The sequence below is a fragment of the Rhamphochromis longiceps genome, linkage group LG7, assembly GCF_057381845.1.
Source record: "Rhamphochromis longiceps isolate RC_006_pf linkage group LG7, R_longiceps_female_GT1.1, whole genome shotgun sequence".
Classification (NCBI taxonomy): domain Eukaryota; kingdom Metazoa; phylum Chordata; class Actinopteri; order Cichliformes; family Cichlidae; genus Rhamphochromis; species Rhamphochromis longiceps.
In genome coordinates this window covers 18,625,663-18,638,041 of record NC_140563.1, presented here as the reverse complement: position 1 = coordinate 18,638,041, position 12,379 = coordinate 18,625,663, and the positions used below count along the sequence as shown (strand labels likewise).

The window sequence follows — 12,379 nt, the reverse complement described above, 5'->3', positions numbered from 1 at the left end:
GTTGAGTTCTCTTGTGGTTTTTTTTGTTGGATATTTTTTTCCTCAGTTTAAACTTTTATCTGAGGGAAGGTGTATCAAGTTAATTTAAAACCTCAAATTTCTCTTACCTTTTGTCTTTTGTTTATTTTGTCCAGGTACACCTGAGACCAGGTGAATATGGCAACGAGCCGTACTCCTATGTTGGCAACAACATAGGAGAGAAGGTCAACAAGAACCTTTTCCTTGACCAAAGCCAGAGCCACCTCTACATTACCACAGAGAAAAGGGTGTGTGTGTATATTTAACACTTATTATACATTAAAATTCTGGCAGAGTACTTGCTGGTGCTAAGACTGAGCTCCACAATGACTGTATTCATTTAAAAGAGAAAAATTGATCCAAACCCAAAAACTATGCTGTGGTTATGCACGGAGAAAAGCCTGTATGGTGCCACTGTAGAAAGCTGCCTTGATTAAAATGAGAGATGTTGCTTTCAAAATGTCTTATAATATAAAACAAAGTGTTAATAGCTCTGCTGAGCAGCCTCAGTCTAATGTGGAGAGGAAAGCTCACTGTCTTAGAGAGCGGGCACATACAATACCATTTATATATTGAGATGGTATTTTTAGAAGGGAAGACATGGACTTCACAGATCACAACCAAAAGTAGCAACGCTAGCTGCATTAAGAATAGATAAACAGATCTATACAGAATCATGGCTTTGTTCTTACATCCACACAGCTGACCAATCACAGCACGAGTATTAGCATTTTATAAAAAATAAATAAATATATAATAATCAAAATTATTTGCTCCATTGCTTTTTTAAGTTTGCGATTTCAGAAGTTTTGCTTTCATTATATTGACTCACATCTGTTTCTGCAGAGGGGGAAGAGTTTCTAATGTTGATGCTGTTAAACATTCAGATTTTATCGGAAAAATACTGATGTCTTGAAATAAGATCTAATGGATTGGCTTTTACATGTAAAAAAGAAAACAATTTCACGCTGGTTACAGTAAACATTCAGTGCTTTGTGTTGAATAAACTAAGTAATTAAACATGGGGAGAAGACAGGAGAGACCCCACTCGCTCCCACTCTGCACACCTGCAACATACTAAGGAACATTTACAGCTACACTTTAAATACTTGTTATTTTTGTCCAGTGTCTCCCGTAAGGTGCACCTTTGATCATATTTCACGTTGTAATAATCCAGATCACCAAGGTGCCAGTGCAGACGTGCCTCGAAATGAAAGACTGCCAATCATGCGTGGGACTGAGGGACCCTTACTGTGGCTGGTGTGTTTTGGAGGGCAGGTAAGGATCTCACACACACACACACACACACACACACACACACACACACACACACACACACACACACACACACACACACACGTACATTCTTGCATGCATTTACAAATGCATGCACACAGCAACAGACTAACACAAACACCCACACATGCAATTCCATCTGTAAAACACAGCAGGATATTTGTTCAGTGTTTTATTGCAGACACTTTTAGTACCCCTCAGTGTTTATATTCCATCTCCTGTTGTCCGTGCAGCCGTAAGGAATTAAAGCTGTTTGTCAGCCCCACACGGCGAAGGCAGGCTGTGCAATTTACTCTCATCAGTCTATATTTATCAGGGTCTGGAGGGTAGAAAAGTGCGCATGTATCATGTGTTTTACAGGGATGTGATCATGACTAGGAAAAAGAAGCAAACTCTGTCCCTCTGGAACTATCTGATATAACCGATGCTCTTACTGTGCAACATTGTGCATGCTATTTAGTATTAGAGCTGAAATCTATTTATCAGTTGATAAGTCAATTGACAGAATATGAATCAACAACTTTTCATAAAGAATTAATCAATTCAGTCATTTCTCAGGCAAACGATTCGATGATTTGAGCATTTGAATAGGATAATTCTGCAATTTTTCTTTTCCTTCAATTGCTCCAAATGATTTGAAGCAGTGCTTAGTTCGTTTGCTTCTCATTTATGAAAAAAATTCAGTCCGCGTGATTTACAGTGCAAATTTGATGTTGCATTATATCCTGTACTTCTGTTTATGTGCACAATATCAGTTCATCTCTATGTTAGTTTGTATTTCCTTCAGAGTATGTATTTTAGTCTTTGCTGCATTTAGTGCTAGATTGATTTTATCAAAAAGAAGTCATATGTTTTTATCGCTCCTGTGTATTTTGTCTGATTGCAAAGTCAGTTTTTGTCTTTAACAGTTTCATTTCTTGCATCATTTCTGTAATATACTTACATATCTATACTATTGCTAATATATATTGTAATATATCTATATCACTAAAGCACTTCTGGATGGATGCAAACTGCATTTCGTTGCCCTGTACCTGTGCATGTGCAATGACAATAAAGTTGAATTCTAATTCTAATTCTAATTCTAATCATCACATAATATGAATAGCTTCATTAAAATTATGTCCTATTAACCAAATACCTTAGATGATCACAGCTGGGAAGCTTGAACAAAGGAGTATTTTTTTAGTACTTTGCTTAAAGGTTATATATATATATATATATATATATATATATATATATATATATATATATATATATACATATATATATATATATATATATATATACATAAGTTAAAATGACCCTACTAATGTAGTTACCATTGAGGACCTTGCATGTTTTTCTTTTTGATATATAAATCTTTATTTTGTGCACAGACCCTGCTGGAAGTCACGTAGGCATTGAGTTGTTACTTACAAACTGACTTTTTGTGAAAGCATTCATGGCATGTGCAGCTCAGGCTGATGGGATTTTCTCATCCTTCGTCTGAAGGTGTACCAGGAGGTCTGAGTGCCGACGGGCAGAGGAGAAGAATGGCTGGTTGTGGAGCCCCAAGCAGCAGTGTGTCAAGATTGTATCCTTCTCTCCTTCAAACCTTTCCTGCAGAAAGACCGGCAAGGTACAGCTCTGTTTGTTCCTCACTCAAACTGTCTCTGACTTCCTTTGTTCTCTTTTATTGTCCCTCTTTTCTCTGCAGTACCTAACTCCACTTACATGCAGAGACTGAGTAATAAACTGGGAATCAAAGACCTCAAGCTCTAGGTCTTCCAGCTCTGTATTGATCCACCCAGAAAAATCCAAACTGTCTTATTATAACCTGCATGGCTGAAGATGGAGAGCCTCTTCCTATTCCCCCATTTTTTACTTCTTCTGTGTTCCTGCCCGTCTGACTCACACATGAATTCCCATCAGCAGCATGTCACTCCTTTCTCTTTCTCAGTTTCTTTCTTTAAAAAGAGAAACAGTTTCTTTATTATAACTTTGGTTACACAGAGATACAAATTCAGTGAGATGTTACGGGCTAAGAAGCCACAGTTTCCAGTCAGTATGTTTTTGTCTGTCCAGGTGAACATCAATATTCCCTCCCTTCCTACCATTGGACACTCTGACCGTCTGCAATGCAAGATTGAGTCTTTCCAGAGTAACGGCATCATGTCAGACTCTGGTGAGGTCTCCTGTGATCTGCCCCAGCCTGGGCTTATACCGAAAACACCTGAGGGCCAAGGTATGGTCTCTTTAATTACCCTGCCATGTTTCTGTCGTCTTTAAGGTCTAATGTCTGTGCTTCTCCATGATGGTTAACGCTGCATTACTAACTGGCCAAGGTGGGAAATGGGCTGAAAAAAACATGAGGTTAAGTTAATGTCAGCTGGCAAATTCTCCATCATTTTGTTGAAGAACTTACAGTGTCCAACAAATTTGCACCAGAAAATTGCACGAAATCAACACACTAATCTAATTTAAGCTTTATTATTTCAGTTTATAGTTTTTTGTATCAGTAGTCAGCAAACATCTTGCCCAAAACAAAGTGAGTCCCATAAAAAAAGTCCTTTATAAAACAAAACATGAAACTTTTTTTAAATACAGCTCAAGTTTTGGCTTTTATACACTAATATGCAGTTCAGGCAGTTAAATAATCACTGAACTGATTCTGAGGAGATTTATCAAAATATTTAATCGCTCTGTTTTTTGTCTTTAAATGTACAAGCATACTTCACATCTTTTATATGATAAAACTTGTATTCATATAAACAGCTAGTGTATCACATTTTAACCACTGTTTTACTGTATCTTCAGACTTTGTGGCCGTGGCTATCAGGATCTTTGTGAATGAGACTGTGGAGTTGGCCACGCGGGAATTCATGTTCTACAACTGTGCTGCCACAGTGAGGAAATCTGAAAACACACCGTGAGTCAGGCTGTTAATCTTTCAGTTCTGCTCTGTCACTCAGTGAAAATACACAGTGACATGGAACACAGCATCATCTGACAACCTTGATGTAAATGTATCACCGTGCATGAGCAGATGAGAGATCAAGGCTCTGTTTGTAAATTGTGATGCATGGTGGTTTTGAATGCACCTCTTGCATTTTCGCTCCTGCTTCTATTACCAAGCCGAGGAAATTGCCTCAGTTTCCTTTTCATTAATCAAAAAAAGAAAGTCGATCCTGGCTGTTTTTTTCCCCTCATTTTTTTCTGCATTTCTTTCACACAGAGGAACGTGTGATGAACGAGCTTTGCTTATGTGAAGTTGCAGAGATCCATTTCATTGTCAGCAACATAGATTTTTGTGCCGGACGCTCTCTGATGAGTTTGCATGTTTTAGATGTTGTTTGTGTGTGCTTTTGTGTGTGCATGCTCTACCCTGATTGTGCATGTGAAAGTATTTCCTTATCCAAGTTGGTCCATATTTCTGTGTTTTCAGGTGCATGTCATGTGTAAGCAGTCAGTGGGGATGTCAGTGGAACACGCAGGACCACACCTGCAGCGATGCGGACAACAGCGTGGTTGTTTCCCACATCATCAAGCACCGTCAGGTTAGTTCTTTCTAGAGCTGTGAGTTCAGTGACAGGTCAAGGACTCTTTTCTGTCATGTATGTGTGTGATAGATGTGGAGAACGACTATACCACAAGTTTTAAAGGACACATCTAAACTTTACATGTGATTCACCGCCTGAGTGGTCCAAACTCCTCCTGAAAAATTAATAAATACACAAATCCCACTATCAGCTGCCACCATCTTGCATGACAAACGTTGCAGGGTGGAGGATATCAGATTCCACATCAGCGGATGTTTCAGCGATATAGTTATCTGTCGCCACAGATGAGGGCGTCCGTTAAGTGGTTAGCATGTTTAAAATGTAAATTATTAAAGTATCTAATTTGTTTTCATTCTGTTTCAGAGCGCAAACTGTCCTCGGTTCGAGAATCCAGATCCTGTGCTCATCCCTGTGGGCTACAAGACTCGAATCAGCTTTGAAGGCATAAATCTGAAACATTACCAGGTAAACTGGCCCCACTCCACCCCCAACATGCATCTGAGTTCCAGGGAAAGAAACACTCTCTTTCTGTTTGTGGATATCCCTTTGACAGAAAAAAGGAAAAACACAACAGGTTCATTTTTAGGCTAAAAGAAAGGAGAATGAGCCAAACTTGTTTCAGTTTTTTCTACTCTTGCATCTGTTAGTGATCTGTAAGTGATGATACCGCACTCTTACCAACTGTTTAAATGTTGCAAATAAAAAAAAAAAGTTAACTTAAAGAGATTGAAAGGAAGCAAAAATGGCTCCTTTAGACAGTGAATGAACTTTGGGGGCCACACCAAAGTCCAATATAAGATAAATAAGGATTATTTTGTCTGTGAATCATGCAAAGCTACTCTGGTAAAGTTCGATTTTGGAATTTGAAGTAATGATAATAGTTCCCCTTTAACCCTCTCAGGCTCAAATTAAACTTTTTGTTGCTAATGCACAACCAAGTCCTGCAGTGGTACTTCTGAGTAAAAAAAAAAAACCCATAAAATATGTATGTGGGGTAATCAGGTTGTTAGTTTTTAACTGTTGCAAATCGGCAACGCCTGCCTTGAGAGGGTTAAGGCTGGAGTTTTCTGTTGGAAGAGGGCTTAAAACTTACTTTTTACCATTCAACCGTAGCGAACAGGTGTGAGGACACCCAACTTTGTGAACAGAATTACTCAAAAAATCTTGTGAATACAATAACTCAAGACGGACGTCTCCTTGGATGTTTAAACTTACCATAGGCAAATCAAGGAAGTTAAGGGGTGGCACTGGGGACCGTCAGTATTTTTGTTTTTTGTCATGATTATGCAGAGTATCTTTCCACATGAATAACATTACAAATCCCAATTCTTTTACTATCAGACAGCAATATAAGCTGTAACAGTTCACTTAGTTGTCACAACATACATCTTGATCATTTTCTTTGAATGTGTGAGTTCTGATGGACTTTATTGGTGCAGGTTCCCGGGGATCCATTCATGTTTCATCAATCAAGGTTTTGACAGCTGATCTTTCACAGCTGTGAAAATCAAAACTTGTAAGCCCTGTGTGAAGGTTTTGTAATCACACAGCTTTCTGGGCTGTTTCCTTTTGGTTGTTGTGTGTATATGTTCAGTGTTGCTGATTTGATTTTACACACTTGAGTAGGATCAGAGAAACTGCAATTGTTTCCATGCTCTATACAAAGAAGAGCATCAGAGAACAGTACTGTAAAAGTATGATCAGCATGAATACACATCAGCATTTTTGTGTTTGTTTGTGTGGTTCTGCAGGGTCATCATTTCACCATTGGCAGTGAGCTGATGACAAAGGAAGAAGATGTCTCGTTTGAGGGGGGACCATTCTACACATTCAGTGGCTTCAATGTGAGCATGACCCCTCGTTTGACATTTGTCTTGATGCAACACACTCAACACAGGTCTTTGCACTGTGACTGGTTTGTGGTCCTAGTATTCAAAGTACAACCTAGAAATACACTGAAAGAGTGAATGTATATATTCTGCAGCAAAAAAACTGTGTGAAGACTTTCTGTTTGTGAACAGCTGTATTTATGTTCCACATTTATAAAAGAAGTCAACCTTTAGCCTTTTTTCACATTCCCTTTGATATTCTCTAGCTCCCTCTAATGGACATGCTCCCCTCGCTGGAGAGTTAAACACCATCTCCACATTGTGAACTTTGTGATTGGGAAGCTCAAACAGTGCTTAGCCTCCAGCTATGTTCTTTTCTAACATTGATTTCTGTAGCTGAAAATCTGCCAGACTGGGTATAAATTCTTTTTTCTTTCTTATTTTCCCTTGGCGTGGGGGAGCAGCAGCCCACACTGTTTGCAGAGAAGAGCTTAAGTGCCATTAATCACAGGATTCTGTATTAATAATTCATTTTCTTCCAATTTCTTAGTTTTTCTATGATAAGTCACCGGAGACCAATGTTCTGTTCTACGTGAAGGACAAGGAGTCTGGCGAGAAGATGGACAGCACGGTGAACGGTGTGTCTTCACATATTAATGAGGAGATTTCATTTTAATGCCCTGTGTGTACACGGCAAGTCCCACTGTGGGGCTTCAGCTGGATTTAAGGAAGCTACCTTTAATCTGCACTTGAAAATTACAAAACATTACTGCACAATCTAACAGCTTTGTACATGAAGGATTCAGATAAATGTATGTTACTGCAGGAGTCACTTGAAATTAGATTGTCCATCAATTTTTCATTGAGGATGCAAGAATATGCTCTTTGAATGTACAATAACATAATATTGTTTTTGTTTCCTCACTATTATCTCTACAGTCACACTGTACAACTGTGCCGTTGAGAGGAACGACTGTAGTCTTTGTAAGAACGCCGACCCAAAGTACAAGTGTGTGTGGTGCAGCAAGAAGCTGGCGTGTGTGTATGAGAAGCTCTGCGATCCTCTCCCCAGCAACACCGAGTGTCCCGACCCTGAGATCACCAATGTGAGTCGTCACAGTGCTGTCATGACTTCATGTTTACCTTTGAAATGGAAACTGTACCTTCTTTAAAATCTTGTGATTGGATGTAAAAACACATTGACTGTGGTGATTGGACTGAGGTCTTCACTGGCCGTGTATTTTTCTTCCACAGAGGAGTTGGGAGTGTGTTTCTCCTTGAGAGTGTGCGGTGCTGTTCCTTAGCACATGTCGATCGGATCAATTCTTTGTTTGTTCACCTAATTGTTCGTGCCTCTTTGTCATTGATAAAAATCCATCAGTAATTGTGTTTATATCATTCTGACAGAGGCTATCACCTAACCGGCTGCAGCCTGACAGACAGAGATACTGCAGATAAATCACCATGACTTTGTATGTTGTTGAGATTCAACTTAACAACTATACAAAGGATTCCAGTGAGATTTTCTGAAGACGTTGAGAGTCTGCAGTGTTGACCTTTATGGTTTTATTATTCATAGACACTTGTGCCCATGTTCAGGTTAAACATATGATAAGGGACACAGTGCAGTAAACATCATACCTGTTATACATTAGCATGCTAGCTTTGTCATTGTGAGCATGTTAATGTTACAGTGCAGTGTGAAGCACCATTATCTCTTTAAGTACAGCCTTGCAGGAATGCTGCACACTGTGTGTGTCTCGCATTAGTGTATTTTATTTGAAGTTGAATTCACATTTTTTAAATTAAAAAATTACAGGAAAAATATTCAAATTTCATATTTTACTATAAAATGTTCAATTTATCTCGTCACAAAAATGTTTGTTTTTGTTTTGTATTTACCAGAACATCTGCTTTTATATTTTAGTCAAATTTTCTGACCTACAAATACAATATGGGTCATGTTCAAATACATGCAGACATGCATACAGATGTGACTCATACAGTATTGATGTAATTCTCCACTTGGCCTTGAATGTTAAATACTTAAGTCAGCTCAATAGTGGTTAAACAGACTGTGTAAATCTCTTGTATGTTCTTATTGCACAAATAATCTGGTTAAATCCATTTCCAATCCCTTCTTCCTATAAACACCCTCCTATTGCATCTCCACATCCAGATCAGCCCTCTTTTCGGCCCCGTGCTGGGAGGCATCTCCATCACCATCAGCGGTTCCAACCTCGGCATCGATCAGGGAGACATTAAAAGCATCACGGTGGCTGGGAAGCCCTGCATTCATGAGCCAGAAAAATACTCCGTCTCCAAAAGGTAAAGTTGCCCACATGTAGTTGTGCACTATGCACAGGAAATGTAACCCACCTGGAGGCCATTCAAATGGCATATGGACAGGTTTTATCAAGTCTCTTTTTAAATGTTGTATACTTAACTGTGTTAGGAATACTTTCCTTTTGCTCAGGATAACCTGACTACAGGTTTTAATTAGCTCATTCTACAACTGTATTGATCTGAGTCTCCAGACACAGTTTGATTTAGAGACAGTCACAGTTTCCAGAGGGAAATGTCAGTAGTAGAAGTATTCACTTTTTTTCCTTTTCTTTTCACAAATGTGCAAGACAACAATGTAAAAAAGTCACGTTACAGATTGATTGTTCAGTAAACTTTTTATAACCGTTCAAGCCAGGGTCAGTCTAAATAAAGAGTGGGCCAATCAGCCTTTTAGTGATGTTTTGGTTTTTAAGCATATCATTTGAATATATTTAAGTTATTTTCTGGATAGGAACATAAGGCGCAGATTAAAGTGAAATTAAAGCTATAATATTTGCATGTAAAATATAGTGAGGTATAACAGCAGAATATTGAAACACTTTAGTAAAATACAAGTACATGGAAATTTTACTTAAGTTCTGCACTTAAATAAATGTACTGAACTTATTTGCTTTCTGCTGCTACTACACCACTGAATGGCACTCAAGCACTTGCACATGGCTGCTGATTGAGAGGGTATTCTTTTTTTTTTGCCCTAATGTTGCACACATCCTTTGAGATACATGTGTTCATCAAAGCACTGTACAGGCAGTGCAGAATTATTAGGCAAGTTGTATTTTTGAGGAATAATGTTATTATTGAACAACAACCATGTTCTCAATGAACCTAAAAAACTCATTAATATCAAAGCTGAATGTTTTTGGAAGTAGTTTTTAGTTTGTTTTTAGTTTTAGCTATTTTAGGGGGATATCTGTGTGTGCAGGTGACTATTACTGTGCATAATTATTAGGCAACTTAACAAAAAACAAATATATACCCATGTCAATTATTTATTTTTACCAGTGAAACCAATATAACATCTCCACATTCACAAATATACATTTCTGACATTCAAAAACAAAACAAAAACAAATCAGCGACCAATATAGCCACCTTTCTTTGCAAGGACACTCAAAAGCCTGCCATCCATGGATTCTGTCAGTGTTTTGATCTGTTCACCATCAACATTGCGTGCAGCAGCAACCACAGCCTCCCAGACACTGTTCAGAGAGGTGTACTGTTTTCCCTCCTTGTAAATCTCACATTTGATGATGGACCACAGGTTCTCAATGCGGTTCAGATCAGGTGAACAAGGTGGCCATGTCATTAGTTTTTCTTCTTTTATACCCTTTCTTGCCAGCCACGCTGTGGAGTACTTGGACGCGTGTGATGGAGCATTGTCCTGCATGAAAATCATGTTTTGCTTGAAGGATGCAGACTTCTTCCTGTACCACTGCTTGAAGAAGGTGTCTTCCAGGAACTGGCAGTAGGACTGGGAGTTGAGCTTGACTCCATCCTCAACCCGAAAAGGCCCCACAAGCTCATCTTTGATGATACCAGCCCAAACCAGTACTCCACCTCCACCTTGCTGGCGTCTGAGTCGGACTGGAGCTCTCTGCCCTTTACCAATCCAGCCACGGGCCCATCCATCTGGCCCATCAAGACTCACTCTCATTACATCAGTCCATAAAACCTTAGAAAAATCAGTCTTGAGATATTTCTTGGCCCAGTCTTGACGTTTCAGCTTGTGTCTTGTTCAGTGGTGGTCGTCTTTCAGCCTTTCTTACCTTGGCCATGTCTCTGAGTATTGCACACCTTGTGCTTTTGGGCACTCCAGTGATGTTGCAGCTCTGAAATATGGCCAAACTGGTGGCAAGTGGCATCTTGGCAGCTGCACGCTTGACTTTTCTCAGTTCATGGGCAGTTATTTTGCGCCTTGGTTTTTCCACACACTTCTTGCGACCCTGTTGACTATTTTGAATGAAACGCTTGATTGTTCGATGATCACGCTTCAGAAGCTTTGCAATTTTGAGACTGCTGCATCCCTCTGCAAGATATCTCACTATTTTTGACTTTTCTGAGCCTGTCAAATCCTTCTTTTGACCCATTTTGCCAAAGGAAAGGACGTTGCCTAATAATTATGCACACCTGATATAGGGTGTTGATGTCATTAGACCACACCCCTTCTCATTACAGAGATGCACATCACCTAATATGCTTAATTGGTAGTAGGCTTTCGAGCCTATACAGCTTGGAGTAAGACAACATGCATGAAGAGGATGATGTGGACAAAATACTCATTTGCCTAATAATTCTGCACTCCCTGTAAGTACTGTATATGTCAGTGATTTGATAGTGTCACACACAACTTCTTCTGGTGGTCTATTCATGCTTCAGGCACTACCTCATCCTTCTACCTCAGGTGTTAAATGGACTGAGCGCTGTGAAAAACATTGAATGAACTTTAGGTCAAGTCAAGCAAACTGTACTTCAATAACAGCTGTGTTTAAAAAGTGCTCACTTCATACAAATGGTCTATAAAAGAGAAAACGGCCACATCATTGCCCCACAGCCGCTGGCCAGAACTGTTGACACCTGGCAGGATGGAGCCACATTTATGACAAAATCTTGCCCCACCATCTGCATGATGAGACATAAAATAGGATTTATGAGACCAGATGGAAGTGTTTCTCCCTTAAATCATCCACTCTTGGTGCTAAATGCCTCTGTGCTCCTGCTGTTAGTTGTCCTGCTGTTTGTGCAGCAGGTTGTTCCTCATTTGCCTAAAATCTGGGCAGAGTTTGCATTGTGTTATTTCACTCTTTCACATCTTAGTTGGAGCTGCTGGTTGTTTGGTCATGACCTTCCTGTTGGAGGCGTGCTATGAATGATGACCATTTCATCAGCTCTGCATTTTCCCTCAGAACTGTTTATCACATGGTTTCTTTTAAACTCCAGACATTGACATTCATAAAAGAAAATCCCTACAGGGACAGAAGCAGAGAAACTGTCTGAAGAAATCACGCTACACTCATAGCTGCTTAGTCAAACAAATAATTAAACAGTTGAACCTGAATGTGAACAAACAAAAACAACTGACTGCAGTTTTTTAACTGTTGCCTTATCTACTAAACTAAAACAAGAGTTTTAGTTGTTAACTATGTCAGTGATGGTCTAAAGATTACAAAATCAGACTTCTCCAGTGTTTCCAGTTTGTTCTCTTAAATGGCAAATCCAGGTTCAATAGTTGTGTAGGGTGGGCACCCTGTCTAAATGATGAGACCTAAAAGGCACATACAGCTGACTGTCATCTGCATAGACATGATAAGAAATGTCAGTAAAAGATTGGACGATGCCAAAGAAAGGAAA

The 12,379-nt window shown here is 39.2% G+C and overlaps 1 protein-coding gene across 3 annotated transcripts in view; it reads left to right on the top strand.

Moving 5' to 3' along the window:
• Window positions 1-12,379, top strand: part of plxnb2b (plexin b2b) — a 150,758-nt gene that overhangs the window by 92,466 nt on the left and 45,913 nt on the right. For all 3 annotated transcript variants that reach the window (XM_085412693.1, XM_085412692.1, XM_085412694.1), the window contains 11 exons: window positions 135-266; window positions 1,196-1,296; window positions 2,809-2,935; window positions 3,382-3,541; window positions 4,114-4,225; window positions 4,742-4,853; window positions 5,220-5,321; window positions 6,608-6,700; window positions 7,236-7,323; window positions 7,625-7,791; window positions 8,865-9,013. In XM_085412693.1, the coding sequence (XP_085268819.1) occupies window positions 135-266; window positions 1,196-1,296; window positions 2,809-2,935; window positions 3,382-3,541; window positions 4,114-4,225; window positions 4,742-4,853; window positions 5,220-5,321; window positions 6,608-6,700; window positions 7,236-7,323; window positions 7,625-7,791; window positions 8,865-9,013 (1,343 nt within the window). The remainder of the gene's footprint in view (window positions 1-134; window positions 267-1,195; window positions 1,297-2,808; window positions 2,936-3,381; window positions 3,542-4,113; window positions 4,226-4,741; window positions 4,854-5,219; window positions 5,322-6,607; window positions 6,701-7,235; window positions 7,324-7,624; window positions 7,792-8,864; window positions 9,014-12,379) is intronic.